Source organism: Plectropomus leopardus, chromosome 10, assembly GCF_026936395.1.
Source record: "Plectropomus leopardus strain MGB_pleo_1.0 chromosome 10, ASM2693639v1, whole genome shotgun sequence".
NCBI lineage: Eukaryota > Metazoa > Chordata > Actinopteri > Perciformes > Serranidae > Plectropomus > Plectropomus leopardus.
Window position 1 is genome coordinate 35,119,254 of NC_142185.1, and position 20,525 is coordinate 35,139,778.

Sequence of the window (20,525 nt, forward strand, 5' to 3'; positions counted from 1 at the left end):
CCCAGCCTGTGAAAATAGCAGGCTACGCTGACTCAGCAGAGGAGTGTGTGTGTGTGTGTGTGTGTGTGTGTGTGTGTGTGTGTGCGTGTGTGTGTGTTAGCTATTGGTTGTGTATGCTGATGTGAGTGGGCGTACATTTCGACATTGATAGTGCCAGTGTGTGGATATTTAGATGTGTGCACACTGTAAAATCTGACAAGTTCATTTACTTCAAAAAATTTTTTGCAACTTAAAAATGTCAATTTTAATTAAATCAATATATCAAGGTTTAACAACTTCATAATTTTTGTTTTTTTGGGTTTTTTTTTTTAAATTTTATAATTGTGACTTAGCCCCCCCTTTTTAAATATATATATATATATATATATATATATATATATATAGATATATATATATATATATATATATGTTTTTTTGGTGTGTTTTTTTAATTTATTTTTTTTTAAATATTTATTTTATGTTATGGTTTTGACATTTTTAGGGTGTGTTGTTTTCTTTTTCTCTCTCTATCTCTCTTTTAAATCGTTTTTTACTTTAAGTACATGTTCCCGATTATACCTACTTACTTTTACTTGCAGAACTCTAACTTGTAACAGTGTATTATCACAGTGTGGTAATAATACCTTTACTTAAGTAAATGACCTGAGTACGTCTTCCACCACTGCATGTTTGTATTTTCTTAAACATGTTAACAACACAGAACTCGCAGATCTCCTAACTTCGTCATTGTTCAGTAAATACAGCTACATTTTGAGTAAGCTTAATAATTAGAGCGAAGGAAACATACATTAAAATTAATACTTATATTTACTTTCCTTTTGTAAGTCAGATCAACTTGTCAGATTTTACAGTGTAAGCGTGCGAAACACTAAGCAACCTGACTGCACATAACAAAGCCCTCCAGCTGCTTGCTAAAAAAAAAAACGACTCCTCTGAGCTCCATTTCCTCCAAACCACAAAGCCTCATAAAGCTAAGCACCCATCGTTAGCTAATGGCATTCACTGCCGTATTGATGCCTCTGGTGCTGCTTATTGGGGGAAAACACCCTGGTATATTTTCCAACACATGACTTTGTTGTTCTGAATCAACAGCTCCACCTCGGAGCTGAGCGAGGAGAAATAATGAAATAATGTCTGACGGAGACGCGGCATCATAAAACCAGAGAAGACATGAATAAAGTCTGTTCCACTGGAGCTGGTCTGCAGCACGCCGTCATGGAACATGTGAAGACCTGAAGTCAGCGATCTGTTTTATGCCCTGTAGTAGTTAAAATCCATACACTCTCACATGGATTGGACCATTACGTTTCATAGCCATAGTGTGTTTTTACATGTGTGAGTAATAAAAGAAGCCGGTACGTTCTGCACTTCTGCCAAATGAGCATATTTTTATGAACCACTGTGTGCAGCAAGCAAGTGAAACTATTTTGTCCGTGTGTGTGTGTATGGATGTGAGTATATGTGTCGAGCGTGGGGGTGGGGGTCCAGCGGACGCCAAGCTTTCCATAATGTTTACTGACACAACACATTTCAATGGTTTCTGTTCAGCGCCAAAGAATTGAGAAATCGAGTCACTTCAAAAGGGTGGCACTCTGCGGAAGTCCAGTGTTTACGCTCGAGGCTTCGGCTATTTCAATCTGACACTGAGGAGCCGTATGGACGCCACAGCTCAAAGGTTGCAAAACTGTGCAAAGTGTTGTTTGTTATTTGCATGAAATCTTTTTACGGAAAAGCGACATTCTTTTAGGCACAAGTAAACAATTTCTATACATTCTTTTCAAAGACATTTCATTAAAGGGAAACTTTGCCAATTTTCAACCAGCTTTGTATCAAAACAATGTGGGTTGTACTGCTGCCTTCACCTTCTCAAAAATATCGAATTTATGAGTTACAAGCGCATAAACGGCCCTCCAAAGTCAGAATTTTGAGTGTTAAATTGGAAAATTTCTGACCTCAAAGTACATGAACACAACAAAACCGAAAGAATGACTTCCTGACTCAGAAACTATGACTTTCTAAACCGTTTCCCCCCAATAGGAAACTCCACCAGATGATGCAAACTGATGCGAAAAATGTCATCTAGCGGAGTTTCGCTGTTGCTTAAATTACTGTTTGGCTTCACATCTGCATTTTCGTTCCTCCCTTGCCGCCACCATGGAGACAAAGAGTATAAAAGTTGACAAGAGACAGACCCGCCACTCTATCCCTCAATATAAATAAAGATTGTTTTCAGATATATACTTTAGTGCCGTGTTCAGAAACATTTTTTCACTTACTGTTTAACTGTAATACAGGATTTTTTCTTTCCAGCTGGCTGCTGTAAAGCCCCATGAACAATTCCTAAAACACAGAAATAAGTTAGTGGGTTTTCGGTTAGAAGACTAAAATAAAGTCGGTGCTTAACACAAGCTCAGGAGACTTTCACATCTTGCTTTACAACATAAAATACGTCAATAAAATCCGTCAGTAAAAACCCCACTGTGAACTGTGAAGCTTTTATGTCGGTTGCTAACAAGTAGCTAAAAACTTTACAGTTATAAATCATGTGTCAATGTTTGATTTTTGGTTCTGTTTTTACACTGCTGCAACATTCATTAGTAAAATTATTTTCCTTCATTGAGTTAATTTCTTTTAACCAACATCAGTCCTAATAATAAATATCAAATATTCATTCATGTTCAGAATTTTAACTCTTTAAATGCCAGGTTTTTGTCATGATGCCACAAAACATTTTAGATGAAAAAGAAAAATAATTATTTTCAATATACTACAAAGAAGTGTTGTTTTTTGTGTGTTTGTTTTTGGATGATCACAGTCTGAGCTGGGAATTCACAGAATAAACAAAAACACACAATCTTGCCAAAATGTATACCATATGCATTAACACAACTAAATTATCAAAAGATGAAGAATAAAAAGCACAAAAAATGCACCAAATAGTCTCTAAGGGTTAATCCTAATACAAAATCCTCAAATAAAAAGGCTTCTAGCCGGTAACCAGAATGAACACAATTTAAAACTGCACTAATTTATCATGACATAACTCAAACTAAAACACTTCGAACAAGGAAACTTACGTTTTTCCTTTTTCCCGGGAGCCCAGAGTTCTGCTGCAGGTAGTGCAGGAAAGGCCTCACACCTGAACTCAGTCCAATCAATCAAGCCTGGCTCCTCCTCCTGCCTGCTCCTCCTCAGTGAGCTCCTCCTCCTGCCTGCTCCTCCTCAGTGAGCTCCTCCTCCTGCCTGCTCCTCCTCAGTGAGCTCCTCCTCCTGCCTGCTCCTCCTCAGTGAGCTCCTCCTCCTGTCTGCTCCTCACAACACCTCCAGTTGTGAAGATTTTGGCTCATTGCTGATTCTTCACTGTAGAAAGTGCTGCTTTACTCCATTACAGTCATTCCCATGGCTGCAATGACAGATGCACACATGCTGGTGTATTTTTCTCAAAAGCATGTTCTACACGCTGTGCTGTGCACGCAGGATCTGTCATTACTAAAATGACCAATCATTGCAATTCAGAGGCGTCCAGCCCAACTCGCCACCTCTGGAAACTCTTGAAAACCTTTTGAACCAACCAAAAGTTTCAGCAACTGCAAAGTCTGTTTCTTGACTCTTAGGGGTCATTTACAGAGTAACAGTTCTTGCAGGAAACGTTGAACTTTAGTTGCAGTTTGGGGGCCTCAAAACAAAACTTGAAACCAGATTCCAGATTCCAGAGTGATATATACATATATATATATATATATATATATATATATATATATATATATATATATATATATATATATATATATATATATATATATATATATATATATATATATATATATATATATATATATATATAGTTTTTTTGGGAAAATGCCACCCCCTCTGTCCCCGTGTAAACTGGCAATTTGCAGATCCCGTGAGAGTTGATCTTATGGCCGCACTTCATGCATGCGCATGGCCTCTTTTATGGTGTGACCTTAAAAAGTTTCACCGCCAACAACTGGCCTGGCGTGCATACTACAGCATTTTTGGGTGTTTTCTCAAACTTGTGTACAGGAGGATTGTTTTCACAATGTTATCAAATGAATGCAGATTTTTTTTAAAACACACAAAAAAAAAGATTTTTCCATTTTCATTAGGGCCGTTCTCGTCTAAATGTGGCCTTAGTCAAAGAGTTGTGAGTTTGGCTCAGATAATTTCTGTCGATGGTCTTTAAAAAATGTTTAATTTCATCTTTGCTGTGGTTATTTCAGTTGCCATTCTTTTGTTGTTAAGAAATCATCACAAAACCAGTATGATTTTCTTGGAACGAGTCACAGTTACGAGCCTGCTTAGCGGCTCTTTTATTGACAGCAGTCTCTATACAAAACGTTGCACACCTTTTTACGACTGAATGTGCCTCTGGTGACCCAGCACTGAGAGTTTAAGGAAAATTAAGTCTTTTTTTAATCATTAAAGCATATAAACATGTTCAAGTCAAAGCCTAAAAAATGAGCAGAATAGCTCCCCTTAAATATTACGCTTTTGCAGTCTTCAGTGAGTCAGTGAGAAACAAAAGCAATGAAAATCATGTCCAAACTAATCAGCTCCGTCTGCACCTCAGCCAAGTGTTTCCCCTCAAACCCCAGATTTGATTTCAAACGCTCAGTAAACGTTTGAACAATGAGCTGAGAGCCGTGTGAGGTCCCCGGCGAGCAGCACAGACATGTGGGCCCTCAGCCGCTCTCCGGCCATATGCTGGTGATCGCCCAACTACAGACAATAGAGGAACTGTTTGGCTGCGGGTCCGACTTCAAATCTCGCTCGCGCACGCCGTGGGGCTTTATGGGAGACCCATCGCCATGATCAAAACGGCTTACACACATTGCAGCGGAGTAATGAAATTCTCATCCCGTCCCATGCAGTCTGTTTCTTGTTTATTCTGCAGGTCGCTGCGGTCCAAATGTCTGCTGTGAGTTAGCAGCGCTGCAGCAGCAGTGGGCGGCTTTTCTATACAACCTCTCTGTAATGAGCTGTGAGCTCTGACCGACAGCAGCGGGACTTTACTCGCTCTGGCCGGAGCGCCATTATCAAATTGCACATCACAATAATATTACAGTCAGGGTGGCCTGTTGGTCAGCTCGCAGTGCAAGGTGGCTGTGGTCTAATCCTGTAAAATTTAATCCTCCTCACCGCAAAACGCCAGTTGGGTAATGTCAATACTCATGAGACACTGTTACAAAAGTAGTTTTTTTTATTAAAACATACACAAACATAAATAAAAAAAAAACACTGGATGGAAAAACTACCAGATGGAATCAGATGAAGATCTTACAGGTTTTGCTACAATCTTGTAGAAGAAACAATAAATCCATATTGCTTTTGGCTAGGCAAGTGCACACAGAATTGTCAAAAATCAAGATACATAAATATGGAATTTAAAATGAAGCCCCTGTGTTTTAATAACAAAAAGCGTGTCTACTATTTCCTCTAAGTGCTGCATAATGAATGTCATACAGACATAAAATATACATGATTTTTTACAGCCGAGAGGTCACTGTAACAATGACCCGTCTCTGTACTTCTAGAGCTAATAAATAAATATTTAGTGCATATTCCCATTTACCTCACTGAAGAGCCAAATGAAAAAACTTTTTTTTTAAGTTAAAGATGAACCAAACTCAATTTGGTTCCTCTGGTTAAAAGAAGTCCATTCGTGTCATTCATGGTCAGACAGTCCAGCTATCTGCATCGCTTGTTGATCGTTATAAACATAACAAACGCGTCATTTCCTCCTCGGTTTGAAATGACACTGTCGTGTAATTGCCTTCAGTGAAGCATTCATCAAGACAGAAAACTGGATAACAAATGAGTTTTTGGAGCACAAACATGACCTTCTTTTTAACCCTCTGAAACCTCAGCAAATTGGCTTCAATTCTTTCAAAAACACAGGGAGAGGGCAATGAGCAAACAAGCAAAGAAATGACTCAAAAAATAGCAAGAAATTAGAAAAAAAAGTCCAAGAAAATGTTTTGGTAAAGCGGGCGCCCCATGTACAAAGGTACAAAGGTTGTGTCCTTGCTGCAGCGACCGAAGGTTCGATTTCCATTCCCATCCTCTTTTGACAGCAAAAAATAAATAAAAAATTAAGTTAAAAAATATAATTAAAAAAGGAAAATATCTGAAAAAAAGTGCTTAAAAAATAACTGAAATCTACAATATCTAAAATATAATAAAAAAAATAAAATCATGATGATTATGAATTTAGTTTTCTGGATATTTCCTTAAGCTTTTATATATATACATACACACACACACACACACACACACACACACACACATATATATATATATATATATATATGCTCATTTACTTTTCCCTATCTTTTCTACAGGAATCAAACCAATTTGCTCAGGGTCCAAAGGTTTACATGACTTTAAAACGTGAATGGCGTCTGAACACAGCACAAGTGATGTTGATCCTGCTGCTTTAAAAAAACACAATGTCAAAGCAAATCTTTCATAGCATTTTAAGTTTAAATGGTGCCTTAGAGATTTTGAGGGTGATATAACTCACCGCCAAAGCGTCTATTTTCAATCACGCCGTTGAGTTACTTACTGTGAGGACGCCTCATTGCCTGCTTTGTTCACACTTAGAAAACCTCTCAGGAAAACATTTGTGCATTCACTGCTGCGGGTCAGAGACATTATTATTATTCTGTGATAATCTGCTAAGTACAAGCAGATGCTCTTTCAGATGCAATGTTCTTTTTGGATATTTTTTTTGCCCAACAATCAACATTGATAAATCCTTTCTCGCTGCACGCCTTGCCAAAAAACTTGCTTCCTAAGTTGCTCCCTTATGGTTTGTTTAGTTCGTGCATAAACACGTGTCTGTGCTTAAGTCTGAATGTTGTAATCTGAACTGAAATGTATTGAAATTTCACAATACCAACCACAAAGAAAAGTCTAAAAAAAAGAGTCCAGTGCTAGTTTGGATGGAGAGCTGTGGGGCTCATGGTTTTTGAGGAGACGGCAAGACAATTTCTACCCATTCCTTAAGTTTTTGCAAAAAAAGGACTCCAAGGCTATTTGGTGAAGAGCAACGTAAAAAGACACATGAACAATAAAAAAAAACACACTTTTGAAAAATCAACATCATAAATCACTAACAGTGGTTCTTTGGCATATCAAATGTTCAGTAGCATGTCCGCTCCCCACGTGTTTAACTCTCAGTTACCCAACTTTATCGCCCCAAAATACGTCCCTTCGCCGTCCGGGTCCAGCATCCAAGCGTTGGACACGTTGACGTACAAGGCGTCCCCCTCGTCCAGCCGGACTCCTCGGCCCTGCTGGGCGCAGTACATGTTATAGCTGGTGTCGTTCCAGCGCATGGTGCTGCCCGTCTTCATCAGCATCACAGACTTGCTGTTCTGTTTGATGCTCTCGTGGTAGACGTACTGGATGAGCTGGGTGTTGCTAACGTCCACCTGCGGGACCTCCGTCTGACTGCTGTCCACCGGTCCGTCCTTGTAGTAGCGGAAGCAGGTCTTGGCGTAAATATAGTAGAAACCTGACTCCATCACCAGCAGTTTGCCCTTTTGGTAGCCCATTTTGTGGCTGTATCCGTGCACCTCGTCCCAGTCAATGGTGATGGCGTTTGGTTTTCCCTCTACACGGCAACAAAAACAGCACACGTTTTGGTTATTTTATGCCGTTTTCTTGGCTTATCATAAACAAAACAATGGGAAAAGTTTCAGTCGGAAGTTCCTTAGCTAGTTTTAACATTTTTGATCCACTAAATGGAGCATCATTCTGCACGAAGGTGAGAACAGCTGCACTGCAACTATTCAGCATTTTGGTTCAGACTGCGTGTTGATGTGACTGACTAGTGGTCACATTGACACGTCGAGGTCGGCAGCAGTTAGGATTAGAGATTATAGTGGTAAAGTTATAAGAGAAAAACTCATAAATGTACTACCACGTAGTCATGTGATGAAGAATAAAAAAGTCCTCTGAAGGAGTAGGATGTGGTGGATGAATGAGTCAAGAACAAGACTTTCCCACGATCCCATTGGGGTCAATGTTGACTTAGTATTTTCAGTTTTAGGGTGTTTAAAGCTGCTGAATCCACACTGTGTGCATAAACTTTCCCAGAAGTTCATGTTGCCAGGATGCCCAGGACCTGGGTGCAAATAGCATCTGCCTTCACTAAATTGGATTGCAACATCTAGTTGAACTTTGCTGGCTTTGTAATTTGAGGAATGTTTTTGTTGCTTGCATTATTACTTAAGAGCATTTTGTCATGTCGAGTCAGCTATTGTCTAAATGACTACTTTTACTTTTCATTCAAGGGTCAGACGTTAGCGAGGTTATAGCCTCAGCTGGGTCAATTAGCCAAACCCGGCAGTTTAGGCCGGTCGTCAGAGTAAAATGTTGGTACTGAACATTTCTGCAAACCACAAAGATCTTCAGTGACATCGTATTTGGGCTGACTTTGCCAGTGGGAGGTGCAGGGGATGGTGGATGGCGGGATAGCAAACGGCCTGTCAAACTGCAGTCCACTGTTCAAGACATACAAACAACAAAACCGGGTGTTTTATAGCCACCTCTGGCTGTCTTTTACAGCAGCATTTTAAACCCCAAACATGGATGCTTGTTTAGCAACCTGTGACTGTTTTAAAACTGACTTTTCAAGCCCCAAACAGCTGTTTTTCCTGAAGATTTTCAACCCCCAGACGTTGGTGTTCTTTGAACTACCCCTCGATGCTTTTCCAACTTTTTCAGTGTTTCAGTCTCCAAACATCAATGTTTTTAAGCAACCTGCAGCTGTCTTTCCAGAGGCTTTTTCGACCCCAAACTTTGATGTATTTTAGCATTCTGTGGATGCTTTTCCAACAGCTTTTCAGCCCTCAAACAGGGGTGTTTTAAAGCGATCTGCTATTTGTCCAGCAGCATTTTAGCCTAAAATGTTGGTGGTTCTTTAGCAACCCTTAGCTGTTTTTCTAGCAGATTTTCAGCCCCAAATGCGGGTGTTTTTAAGCAAACTGCTGCTGTTTTTCTAGCAGCTTTTCAGTCCTCAAACATGAATGATTTTTAGCAACTCTTGGCTGCTTTTCCAAACAGGGATGTTTTTTAGAGACCAGTTGCCGTTTCCCAGTGGGGATTGTGCCACCAATACCTGGTATTTTAAGCCAGAGCACAATCATTTTCTAACCATAACCAATCAGTTTTTGTGCCTAAACCTGACACGATAACCACAGCACTGTTGAAACATAGAGCTTCAACAAATCCACTACAAAATAACAAACGTAACGAATCCGTGGTTTGCAAAAATCTACAATGCCAACATTTCCTCTGGCAACTGGGCTGGGCGGCGACTGGCAGCCGTTTAAATTTAGTGATGCCTAAATCTCCACTTCACAATCAGATACAGCTTCAGTGTGATTGGCAGGTGAGTGTCAACAACAAACGGATGTTAAATCAGCTGGACTCACTTTTAGAGTACGCCTGGTGCCTTTCGATTGGTAGATGAGCTGACGGCAGACTATCTTTTGAAGTTTTGCACCGTCTCCGGTCACCGGTTTTCCTCGTGTCTCTCAGAGCGTTCAGCACGGGCTCCGTCTGCACTTCCTGAAAAAAAAAAAAAAAAAGAGAAAAGGAGAAAAATTATTTAACAAACACTGGCTGGCAGATGGAAGGTCAAAACATCACATTTGTCTCTTTGTGCGTGTGTTATCCTCCTCTGAGAGGCTGCCCAATTTGAAACTTACACCCACATCAGTAAAGAGACATCAACAATTAACCCGCACCCACAGACGACTTTCTCTTTACAGGCAACAATACAGTTTTGACATTTTTCACCACAGCTTTGCTCAGCTGTCTCTTTGAATAACTGTCTGCTTGTATGGAGTTGTGTGTGTGTCTGAGTGGATGAGCATACATGGACTGCATGTCTCTGCGTATCATCCATCCTTTTTGGCGAGCCCGCTATATTTCCTATTACAGCCGTGGTTGTAGTCGGGGCCGGAGGCTGCGACAGGGAGGCCTCCTGGTGAGTGTAAAATTTCAGATAGATTGCGCTTCTCACGGATTTGGCACAAAATAGTATCTGGACTGCGTTCAGCCCCCGAGAGCTGATTCTATTCAAGGCCGATGACGCCGCCACCATGCACAGTCTGCGCTGGGCTGTCCTCCTCAGGCAAGACGGAGCATATACACTCAAGGAAAACATGGTTTCCAAGCAAGTAAACAGTCACTGCACCGCAGCTGCCAACTCTCTCACACATCTGGCGTGAGATTAAAATATCAGGCGTGAGTGTTTTTCTGTCTCTACCTACCATCGTACACTCACACCAGAGTGAACGACCTCTTTAAAGCTGTAAATCTTTGTTAGCTACTTGGAAAATTTAAAAAAAAGCCTTGCAGGGTTTAAAGTGAGGCACAGTTTTGGAGACAGCTGTCTGCATGTATACATGTGAGCAGCAGACACAAATTAATGTCGTAAATTACAAATGCCAGTCAAACGTCAGAGAAAGAATTATTTACACTTAAGTGATTGAGGTTTGATTACATCCTAAAGGTGTTTTATGGTTTCACAGTAATTTACTGTGATCCTATAATCTCAGGTAATCTCTGGCAAGATCCTCTCACACTAACGCTGAGCCAATACGTGGAAAAAGGAAAGAAAAGAAAAGACAGAAATGGAGAGTGTCGATGTCGATATACTAATTTAAAACCAGTCGTGCAGGAAGTATTCAGATCCTTTACCTGGGTAAAAGTACTACACCACGCTGTAAAAAAACTCTTTTACAAGGGAAAGTTCTGTATTGAAAATGTTTCTTAAGTAAAAGTAATTAAGTATAACACGGAACATGTACTTAAGGTATTTTAAAGCAAAAGTACCAATGCAGAAAAACGTTATAAAAAAAGACAGAAAAAAACAACAATCGTAAAATTCAAAATTACTTTTAAAAAGGAAAAAAACACCTCACCCCTCCCAAAAAAATCAAAATTTATAATGATATGTATAAACAGAAAAAAACACGAAAACCCCCCACTAAAAACCTTTTAAAATAACTCCCTAAACTCAAAATTACACATTAAAATGACCCACCCCTCCAAAAAAACCCCAAACTATTCATACAAAAGGGGAAAAAAACAAAACACAGAAAATATCTCAATGATAGAAAAAATACTTCATGTATATCAAAATAGTCTGCAATTCATTTTCTGTGAACTGACTGAATGATTAATCCACTAACTGTCAAAAATCTTAATTTGTAAAGAAACTCGAGCTGTCAGGTAAATGAAATGACGTAAAAAGTACAATATTAACCAAATAAAAACAGGGGAGCAAAAGTATGAAGTGGCATGAAAAGAAAATACTCAAGTAAGTAGAAGTACCTCGAATTCACCCTAAAGTTTAGTAACAGAGTAAATGTAGTTGTTAAGTTTGTGTCTAAAACGCAGCACCTCTGAGCCCAAACTCTGTCACACACTCCAAATAACCTCCACAACAGAGTCAGTCCCTGCAGCAACATTAACATTATTTTGCAATCCTGCACCTGCGCTGTGCTAATATTACTGTCAAGTATTTATCCAAAACCGGAGTCCTGCACGTCTCTCAAACTAAGATTAGCACTTTCTGTCCTCCAAAAACAATTTGCTGCACAAACATGTTTATAGGGCAGCGTCTTGGAACGAGACGCGTGTAAACAACGTCCTGCCAGCGCTACAAAGTAATTGTGAACGAGCTCCCAATTGGCCCTACATTGTGGGATCTATCTTGATTTGTGGCGAGACCGCGTCATACCTCTTTAACCAGAGATTATTTAAACAAAGTAGCTACAGCGGCTTGGCAGCGTCCTAAATCTACAGTGTGATCTAGAATATCTAGAAAGGAGGCGTCCCTCCCTATATTTCATCCCTTTTACTCTAAACTCACATTGTCTTGGTACTCGGTCGCAGAATAGCTTGTTGCTCCACATTTCCCGAATCAGATCTGAACTAGAAAACGATGCCTGACAGTGGACCGTAAACATGGAATAACCTGCAGAGGAACTTAAACTTGGACACTCTTCCACCATTACGGCTGTTTAAATGGCTTATTTCAGATCTTGTTTTAATTGAGTGTAAATGTTTTTATCATATTTTTACTTCTTAACATGTTTGTTATCCTGTATTTTTATTTTAAGCTACTTATACTAGTATTATTGTTTGTTGATTTGCATGATTTTACTGCTTTTTTAACTGTTATTTGTTTGCTTGTTGATTGTTTTTAATGTTTTTGCGCATGCTCGGCATCACTGAAAATAACTCAGTGACTAACATGACGCAGCACTAAGAATGGGGGTCGATAATTTTTATTGATTTTAAAATGATTATTGAGGCTCCTAAATGATTCGAGTCTTTATCAATACCACTATCGATACTTTTCTATTATTTAGTGGAAAGACGTGGCGACATCCAAACTTTGAAGCAAGTCCTATCAGTTAAAAATAATGATCCAGTGTTGAAATCAGAGTTAAAATCTGCAGGAAAAGAGCTCGTCAGCGAAATAAAGGAGGCTGTATAGGTTTCATTGTGATGTGTTCAAGGTCGGCTCAGTAAAATGACAAAAGTTAATTTAACGTCATCATGATGTGTTCAGATGTAACATCAAGGAAAAGATAATTTTGTTTTTTGTGAGAAACTTGAATCGCACAGTAGTTTGGGTGAGAAATTTGTTTTCCCGCCAAAATAAAACAGATTAGAGATGAGAAATCTAGCCTGTTAAACGTCCAATCATGAGCTCTAATCATCTTATAATACATCATTAAAACTACTGATGCCAAGATTTTTCAAATGAAATATTTCAATCAAAATATTGAAGATTAAAAAAGAATTTCACTTAGTCTTTCAACTAAATCACAGAAAAGTATTGATAGTGGTATCAATAAAGACTCAGATCGTTAAGGAGTCTCGATAATGTTAACAATACCAATGAAAACTAATGATCCCCATGTTCTCCCCCTCCGCCTTGACCACCATACTTGGCCGTGGACGTCGTGTTTCCTCCCTTTGACCACCAGATTTCTTCTTCGTTTGGTTTAGCACCCGTTGGCTGGCAATTTAATTGTACTAAAAAACTTTCAATCGATGCATGTGGACCATTTACTGGATTTAAATGACTCGACTCAACATGTAATGCTGCATTATAGGACCCACAGGACTCAGCAGCTGTATCAATAAGCTCAAACATGATTGCTTTTTGGGTCGATCTCCATCCGTTCGCTGCAGACGGAGCTGCTCCATCAGAGAGAAACGACGGCTTTCATATACACATGCAGCTGACTTCATTTCGAGTGCTTGTTCCTGGAATACCACAGTGCATGTGAGCCTCAGTGCAGCCCTTTAACTACGCACCACATGCATCACTCAACGTCTCCATTATGTTGATGAGTGGTTTCTGAGACGCTCCGCTAGAACAAAAGTCCTCTCACTCAAAGGCTCGGCCACCAGAGCAGATTGTCTCTTTGTGTTGCGCTGCATCAGTCAGATCCACTCCTCGCTCACATCTCCACAGACTGTAAACATTCACATCGCCGGGCCTGATTCACGATCCTGCGCTCTCACCACTCCTGAGATGAAGCTGACCACAGCCTCGGCCTGCACATCCTGTCTCACATCAAAGCCGGACCTCAGAGCTGACAGCCGCCCGCCGAGGCCTGCTCTCTAGCAAAGAACTGTCAGCGGAGAGCGGCGGCGGTCTCAGCGCTGACCCTAACACAACACAGCGTGGGCCAAGTGGACCTGTCACCCTGACACCTCATAAAGCTCCCAGCACGCCTCCCCGCGCTCCATGGGAAACAGCCGAGAGCCGGCGGCACAATGAGCTCCTCAGTCCGACGCAGGCTGGGTGGTTTGTGTGAGCGCTCCGCCAGGGATACCCACGGCAAACACAAATACATCATTTCAAAAGGCATCATGGGAAACCAAACACTACTGAGGCAAAGCTTTTTATTCTGTGTTTTGTTTTACTTCCTAGTTCCAGGGTTTGTTTTGTTTTTTTCTCTGTGCCAAAAAATGGGCGGCAACTTCCAAAAAGGGATTAGAAAAAAATAGATGACATCAACAATTAAGAATTTTATAACTCCCTCATGCTACTGCTGATCAGCGAAGGAAAACTCTGCAACCGCCGACGCCAACGAGTGACTCACTCAGAGCTGATGCAGTAAACTGCTCTGTGTGCAAAGTGTCAGGAAGACGCTGCATCCAGGACTTCAGAATGACACCTCTGGGATTTTAGGACATTTCTACGACTTAGGGCATTTCTAGGATTTTGAAAATTGTGAGGATTTCAGTAGGTTTCTTGGATTTTTGGGCAATTCTTGCATTTTTGGATGCTTATCAGATTTTAGTACATTTCTCAGATTTTAGGACATTTCTAGGCCTTTAGGACTTTCTTCAGATTTAAGGAGTTTCCTCAGATTTAAGGAAGTTTCTTGGATTTTAGGACATTTTTCTAATTTTGGAACATTTCTCAGATTTGAGGACATGTCGGGGGATTCTCCACGGGCACTTTTTGAATAAACAAGCTCTATTTTGATGCTGTTTATTGTACTCTGGCACCTGATGTATACTAAAAGTACAAAAACAATTCCTAGTGTGAATCACTTTATTTTTACTGTAACTCAGAAAATGTCTGGAGGGGGTGGGGGTCACCCAGCATCCAATAAGGGACCAAATTTGGCCTGCGGGCCGTCAGTTTAGTCTCACTGCCCTATATTAAAAGGCAGAAAGGTGTTTTTCCTGCTGCGGTCTGACCTCTCCTCAGCCTGTGTGACCACCGAGGGTTTGCTTTACAGAAGCTGTGGTGTGCTCTGAAAACACACCCATGGGAAAATCATGAATCTGTCTGTGCAAAATTGCAGATGATTATCTTCTTTCTTTCTTTTCTTTTTTTGCTGCTTTAACTCTTCCTTTTTAAAAACACAACCGCATTATTGCACGTATTGTACTTCCCCGTTTGACAGTGACAGCAGGAAATACCTGGTGCGATGCAAAACATTCTTCAAGTAGATTGCTGTTGGCCTCTGAGACATTATTTTTGGCTCTGTGCAGACTGAAAAGCCCCTGAGGCAATTTGTGATATTAGGCTGTACAAATAAAACAGACTTGATTTACTTTGTTTCACCACAGTTTCCTTTTAGTGACATGTCAATCAGTCAAGGGCTACTGACATTAAAGGGATAGTTCGGATTTTTCGTGTGGTTGTACGAGGTTCTCATCCATAGTCAGTGTGTTACATACAGTGCATGTCAGTCGGCACACCCCCGATTGGGAGAAGCAGCAGGAAAACTGACACAGACGCTAAGCAATGCATTGCTGTGGATGGGGGCCAGAAAAAAAAGTGTGCTTAGCCACTTAAAAAAATCTATATCGCGTACGCTATATTGAGAGTATTTTTAACACTTAACCTTTCTGTCGGACAGTCCGTCCTGACAAGGAAGCAGTTAACGGCTTCAGTTTCCCATCTATGTTCTCATCAAAGCCACCAGACTCCACTGAGAGAAACAATTTTAGCTCGCTGAACACAGGAGCTGCTGGTCTACTGCTGCTTCAATCAGTTATGCAAAGGGAAGACTTTTTGATTTTTAGTAGGTCTGTTCTTGTCTAAACGTGGCGCTCTTCAAAAAATTTGCAAAAACAACCAAAATCACTGTAGTATGCCTGCCAGGCCAGTAGTTGGCGGTGTAACGTTATAATGACAAGGACAAACAAACAAGAAGACGATGGCGAAAACACGCACAAGAACCGACAGCGTTAATAAACTCAGCAGAGTCAGCTGCACAAACACATCTCACTGGTCCACCATTGTTGTTATTGTTGTCTTGACATGGTTGTTTGTCTGAAACATAATGCAAACACACAAAGTGAACCGTGACGTCGGCGTTCTCATAGTATCTATGCATTACCAGCTTCAACAGCGACAGAAGGCATTTTCAAAAGATTACACTCTGGAACCCAGTTTCAAAGGTTTGCATATTCAGGTCCCCAAAAATGCTGTTGTCATGTGAACAGAAGGCGTTTCACGCAAGAACTGTTGCCGTGTAAACAGCCCTTACTTTGACTTATTTGTGACCTGATCCGATCGAACTCTTTTAATGTCAGTCACACGATAACACAAACTCACTCACCGAGGCAGCTGCAGACCAGCAGCTCCTGTGTCCTGTCATGTTTGGGGCCGTAAACATGAACCGCCAGGAAAACATGAGGTCGGGCGCTAAGTGCTACTCTAGTGTCCCTCTGTGCCAACTTTAATAAGTGCAGAGGCAGGTTGTGTTTGAGGTTGCTAAGTGACCATAACCAGCACTGCGTCATAGCTGTCTTATCAGAAATGTTGAGTGCACAACTGAACTTCTTCCTGGTGGTTGAGACGTGTATTGGGACTGAAAATAGTCTGTGGGAGAGATGTAAAACTTTAAGGTTATATCTGCATTAAAATCATGAACTGCTCCTCTTGGTATTTATGAAAAAAAGTAGAGATATCTTCCGGCTATGATTGGTTGTTCCTCGTCACATGACATTGTGCCCTAAAAAAGAGGCGCTTGAAATGCCCGGAAACATATGCATGTCGCAACGGTGTCTCATGAGTGCGCCTGCCTGAATCTCACTCCAGGTTGCAAAGGGTTAAGTCACTGTTTTTATTAATGGATTTAAAGAGCAATACACCAGCTTAATTTTGCCATTGGATATCTCTGTTTGACCTTAACGTTAAGCGGTTAAAATATTCCAAATCTAGCATACACTTTGGGTTTTTAAGGTGGCTGAAATATGTTTTGTTAATGGCCCCCATCCACAGCAGTACATTGCTTAGCTTCTGTGTCAGTACTTCTGCTGCTTCTCCAAACTGGGGGCGTGCAGACGGGAATCTATTATATGTAATACACAGTCTGTGGATAAATATCCCATTCAACCCCACTTCAACAAATCTGAACTGTCCCTTTAAGTTTGCCGAAGCAGAAATTGCAATAATCGGTCAAAATGTTTTGCACAGCGGGAGTGTTGCTATTAGAGACCTCAAGTGTGTGTGTGTGTGTGTGTGTGTGTGTGTGTGTGTGTGTGTGTGCGTCATAGCAGGAAGAAAAACATGCACTCTGAGTGGATTGTGCTCGGGTCACAGGGTGTGTGGTGCTGCAGGGGTCAGCCAGGGGTCAGACTCACCTCTATGGGCCGATGTGGGGCTGTGGACAAATCTACCTGAAGACAGAAACACAGGAGCCGCGGTTAGAGAGGTCAACGTGAAAAAAAAATCTCTTACAAGCACAATCTCTCATGAGCATGTTTGGCTGACAGGTGTGGGTGGGACAAAACTTACAGAAAGACAAGCAGTAATTGGATATGTGTGTGTGTGTGTGTGTGTGTGTGTGTGTGTGTGTGTGTGTGTGGTGGTGGTGGTGGTGGTGGGGGGGGTTAAAGTTATTTTCCACATGTCATTCTGCATTCCACCGCAACAGGCGAAAAGTAGGAAAACTGAGCATTGCCTCTTATTTGCGGAGCTGTTGTTTCCGAGTAGTTTACAGGCTGTTACATTAAAATGTGGCCTTGCGTACATGCCGAGAGCACAACAACAAAAAAACACCCTCGTGTTGGAATCGGAGCAGTGTTTTTTAAACCAATCAGCACATTCCTGTATGCGGACGCGGCGCTGTGCAGATTCCTGCTCTCCTCACCATCTCCAGGAAGTCCTACAGGTGTTGGGGGGCAGATGATGGTCCTGTGCCAAACTTCTTTCCGCACACTGACTCATGCTCAAAGTGCTACCATATGCAGCTGAGTTCAGGAAAGGTTGGCGTGTTAATCCAAAGCGTAGCTGACCAACAAGGGAGCACGCTGCTGGCTGGGTATTCGAGGAATATCGATCCCACACTGTAAAATCTGTCAAGTTAATTTTACTTTTAAAAAAATCTAGCAGACCAACTGTTTTTAAAAATGCCAGTAAATACGATATGTCTTTTATGTATTTTTTTTCTCTGATATGAAACTTCTTTCTTTCTTCATATTTTTATTGTCTGTTATCTGTCAAGGGACTACAGATGTAAATTAGCAGTCCAGCAAACTTGCATTTTCAAATCTGTATTTTATACTGATGTTTATTAATATGCTGTGTCCCTTTTAAATAAACTTTAAATAAGAAAATCAATAATAAATGATGTCTGCATTGTAACATTTACTTAAACTTTAGTTATATTTACTTGATTTTGAGAAGTTGTTGCATCTTAAAAAAGTTTATCTAAATTTTAGCAACTTCGGAAAGCCAAGTTTACTGTGCTATGTATCTGTTTTCTGTGCTGGTTGAAAACTAGTCAGTCATATATAGTTTACTCAAAATTTAGCTGCATTTACTTAATTTTGTAAAGTTGTTGCAACTAAAAAATGAGGAGAGGAATTAATTTGCTTTTTAGGGTTAGCCACTTTAATAAACCAAGATGACTTAACTTGATAATTAGAAGTAAAATACACAGCAATTTTGATTAATAGTTATATTTACTTCACTTTTCAAGGCAATCAGTTTCCAAGATTGTGTTTCCAAGATCAACTTATCAGATTTTACAGTGCAAAAGTTCTGCATCCCTCTCATGACAGATCAATCCCACATGAAAGTGCTATTACACAAATACGATTTAACATCTCTTTATGGTTGTCTCTTCGTCTCTCTGTGGTTTTTTGACTCCTTTTCCTCCATCCCTATTATTTGTTTTTTCCCTCTGGCTCACCTCCAGCTCATAACTACCACACTGCCATGTGTTTATGCCAAAGACAAGCCAAAGAAATTTAACACACAAACTCTGAGAAAGACACACAGACAAGCATGGGGAGAGAAGGAGAAAGAGAGAGAGAGACAGATGCTCCCCAGGTGAACTCCCAGCATCCTGACAGAGCGGAGATGCGGTCTGCCCTCTTGGCTTGTCGAAACATGACAATTATTCAACTCCAAAACCGCCATAAAAGTTACAAAAACAGTTGCGGTAGAGCTGCAAATGTTGTTTTTTTCAGAATCGCAGACACGCAGCCAGCAAGATGGCAAAGACAGAGAAGCAATGGAGCATGCAGGAACATACGTATCCCGATAGGATCTCTGACTCTGCAGCGAGGTTGGAAGTTGAGCTTTGCCAGACTTTTTTTAAGTTGTTTTTTTGTTCTCCTTGAAACAGCTCTGCTTGTGCTCAAACGTTTACAATTTATGACACACGTAAACGGCAAATATAACCCCTCCGATGGCATGTAAACAAGAAGAGCTGCAGCCTCGAGTGAAAACATCTGTATTTTTGCAAACATGAGATGTTATCACTTCACTCTGGCGATGCCTTTGAATGGAGCTTGAAAATATCTCGCTGGAATGACTAATCCGCGGTGATGTTATCTAAAAGTGTTTTCACTGTGAGGGAAGACGTGTTTTAACTGAGGCGCAGCGCCTTCAAAGTGTGCACGAAATGTTGGCGCACAAAATTGCAGAACTGGCTCGATGGTGAGGCTTTTTTCTTTTCCTCCTATGAAGATTGCACAGACTTTACTTCTAAGAGCGCACACCGCCAACTTTATACAGAGCCGAGGAAGTTATCTGGCGCTTTATGGCATTATAAAGTTGCGCAAACGTTGCAGGGATATGTTAAGTCTCTGGTAGCTGAGCAGAGAGCTGTTGACGGCGTTTGCAGATAAATATTTACGCACAGAACCAAAGCTTGAGTAAACACCCCGCTGACGACAGTGAGTGACTTTGCAGAGCGTGCCATTGCGCACTGGAAATCAGAAACCGGAGCGAGACCACACAGTGTCACGTGGAGCCTACCTCTTGCAGATAACCCGTCAGGTGTAATAAGATCGCCACGCTGGACGCCACCTGAAGCAATCCCATAACAGCGAGGGTCCCGAATAGGAGCGGCCGGTAAGTGGGCTCCGAGCTGTGCGCCGGGTGGAAGCGGTGCTGCGCCGCCTCGATGTCGACGGTGTTCCGCAGGTAGCCTCTGTACTCGCTGTGGGTAGCTGCCATGATGCGCGCTCTGTGTGTGCCGTTCAGCCCCAGGGCCAGGTCCCAGACTCAATGCAAGGAAGGAAAGAGAGTCTGCAAGAGTCCCTATAATCAGCGGTGGGTGGGCTGAAAGAGTTCGTCTCCGTGCAGCCAATCAGAAGGAGCCTCCGGTGCTCCGGATAGAGCGACTGAAAAAAGAGACAGACTGAAACGAGACTGGCAACTAGTTCGACCTGAGCGCACGACAGGTAAAGCGAGCCCTTTATGGCTCCACGGGTCCTTTACAGAAACGCGTTAAACACGTGATCCACCCCCTCTGCGCGTCCACACCCCCGGTGACACACTGAGTGCTCAGCCCAGCAGGGATGCAGCGGAGAAAAAAAAGATGACAAAAATCTAATTATTTCCATCAGTTTGCACCCCATTAACAACGAAACTGATTATTTAGGTCAAACTTAACAACAGAAACTTGTGATTGTGATAATGTTGTATTTTCCTTTTGTGCAATGTCTTACCACTAACTGTGCAATCGTTTTTCAGCAAT

The 20,525-nt window shown here is 41.2% G+C and overlaps 1 protein-coding gene across 1 annotated transcript; it reads right to left on the reverse strand.

Annotated features, from left to right (window-relative positions):
* Positions 1-5,203: 5,203 nt before the first annotated feature.
* On the reverse strand, positions 5,204-20,229 carry tnfsf11 (TNF superfamily member 11). The gene is made up of 4 exons (XM_042494912.2): positions 19,802-20,229; positions 17,176-17,211; positions 9,465-9,600; positions 5,204-7,639 (listed from the first exon to the last, which is right to left on the reverse strand). The coding sequence occupies exons 1-4, from the start codon at positions 20,000-20,002 to the stop codon at positions 7,200-7,202; spliced, it is 813 nt and encodes a 270-aa protein (XP_042350846.1). The 5' UTR covers positions 20,003-20,229; the 3' UTR covers positions 5,204-7,199.
* Between the last annotated feature and the right edge of the window lie 296 nt (positions 20,230-20,525).

Bases quoted from the DNA above. Each gene is read 5' to 3' on its own strand.
- tnfsf11 (XM_042494912.2), bottom strand. From the start codon at position 20,002: ATGGCAGCTACCCACAGCGAGTACAGAGGCTACCTGCGGAACACCGTC. The intron at 17,212-19,801 runs GTAGGCTCCACG...TTCTGTCTTCAG, and splicing joins TGACGGGTTATCTGCAAGAG to GTAGATTTGTCCACAGCCCC. The intron at 7,640-9,464 runs GTGAGTCCAGCT...GTTGCCGTGTAG, and splicing joins GCACCAGGCGTACTCTAAAA to AGGGAAAACCAAACGCCATC.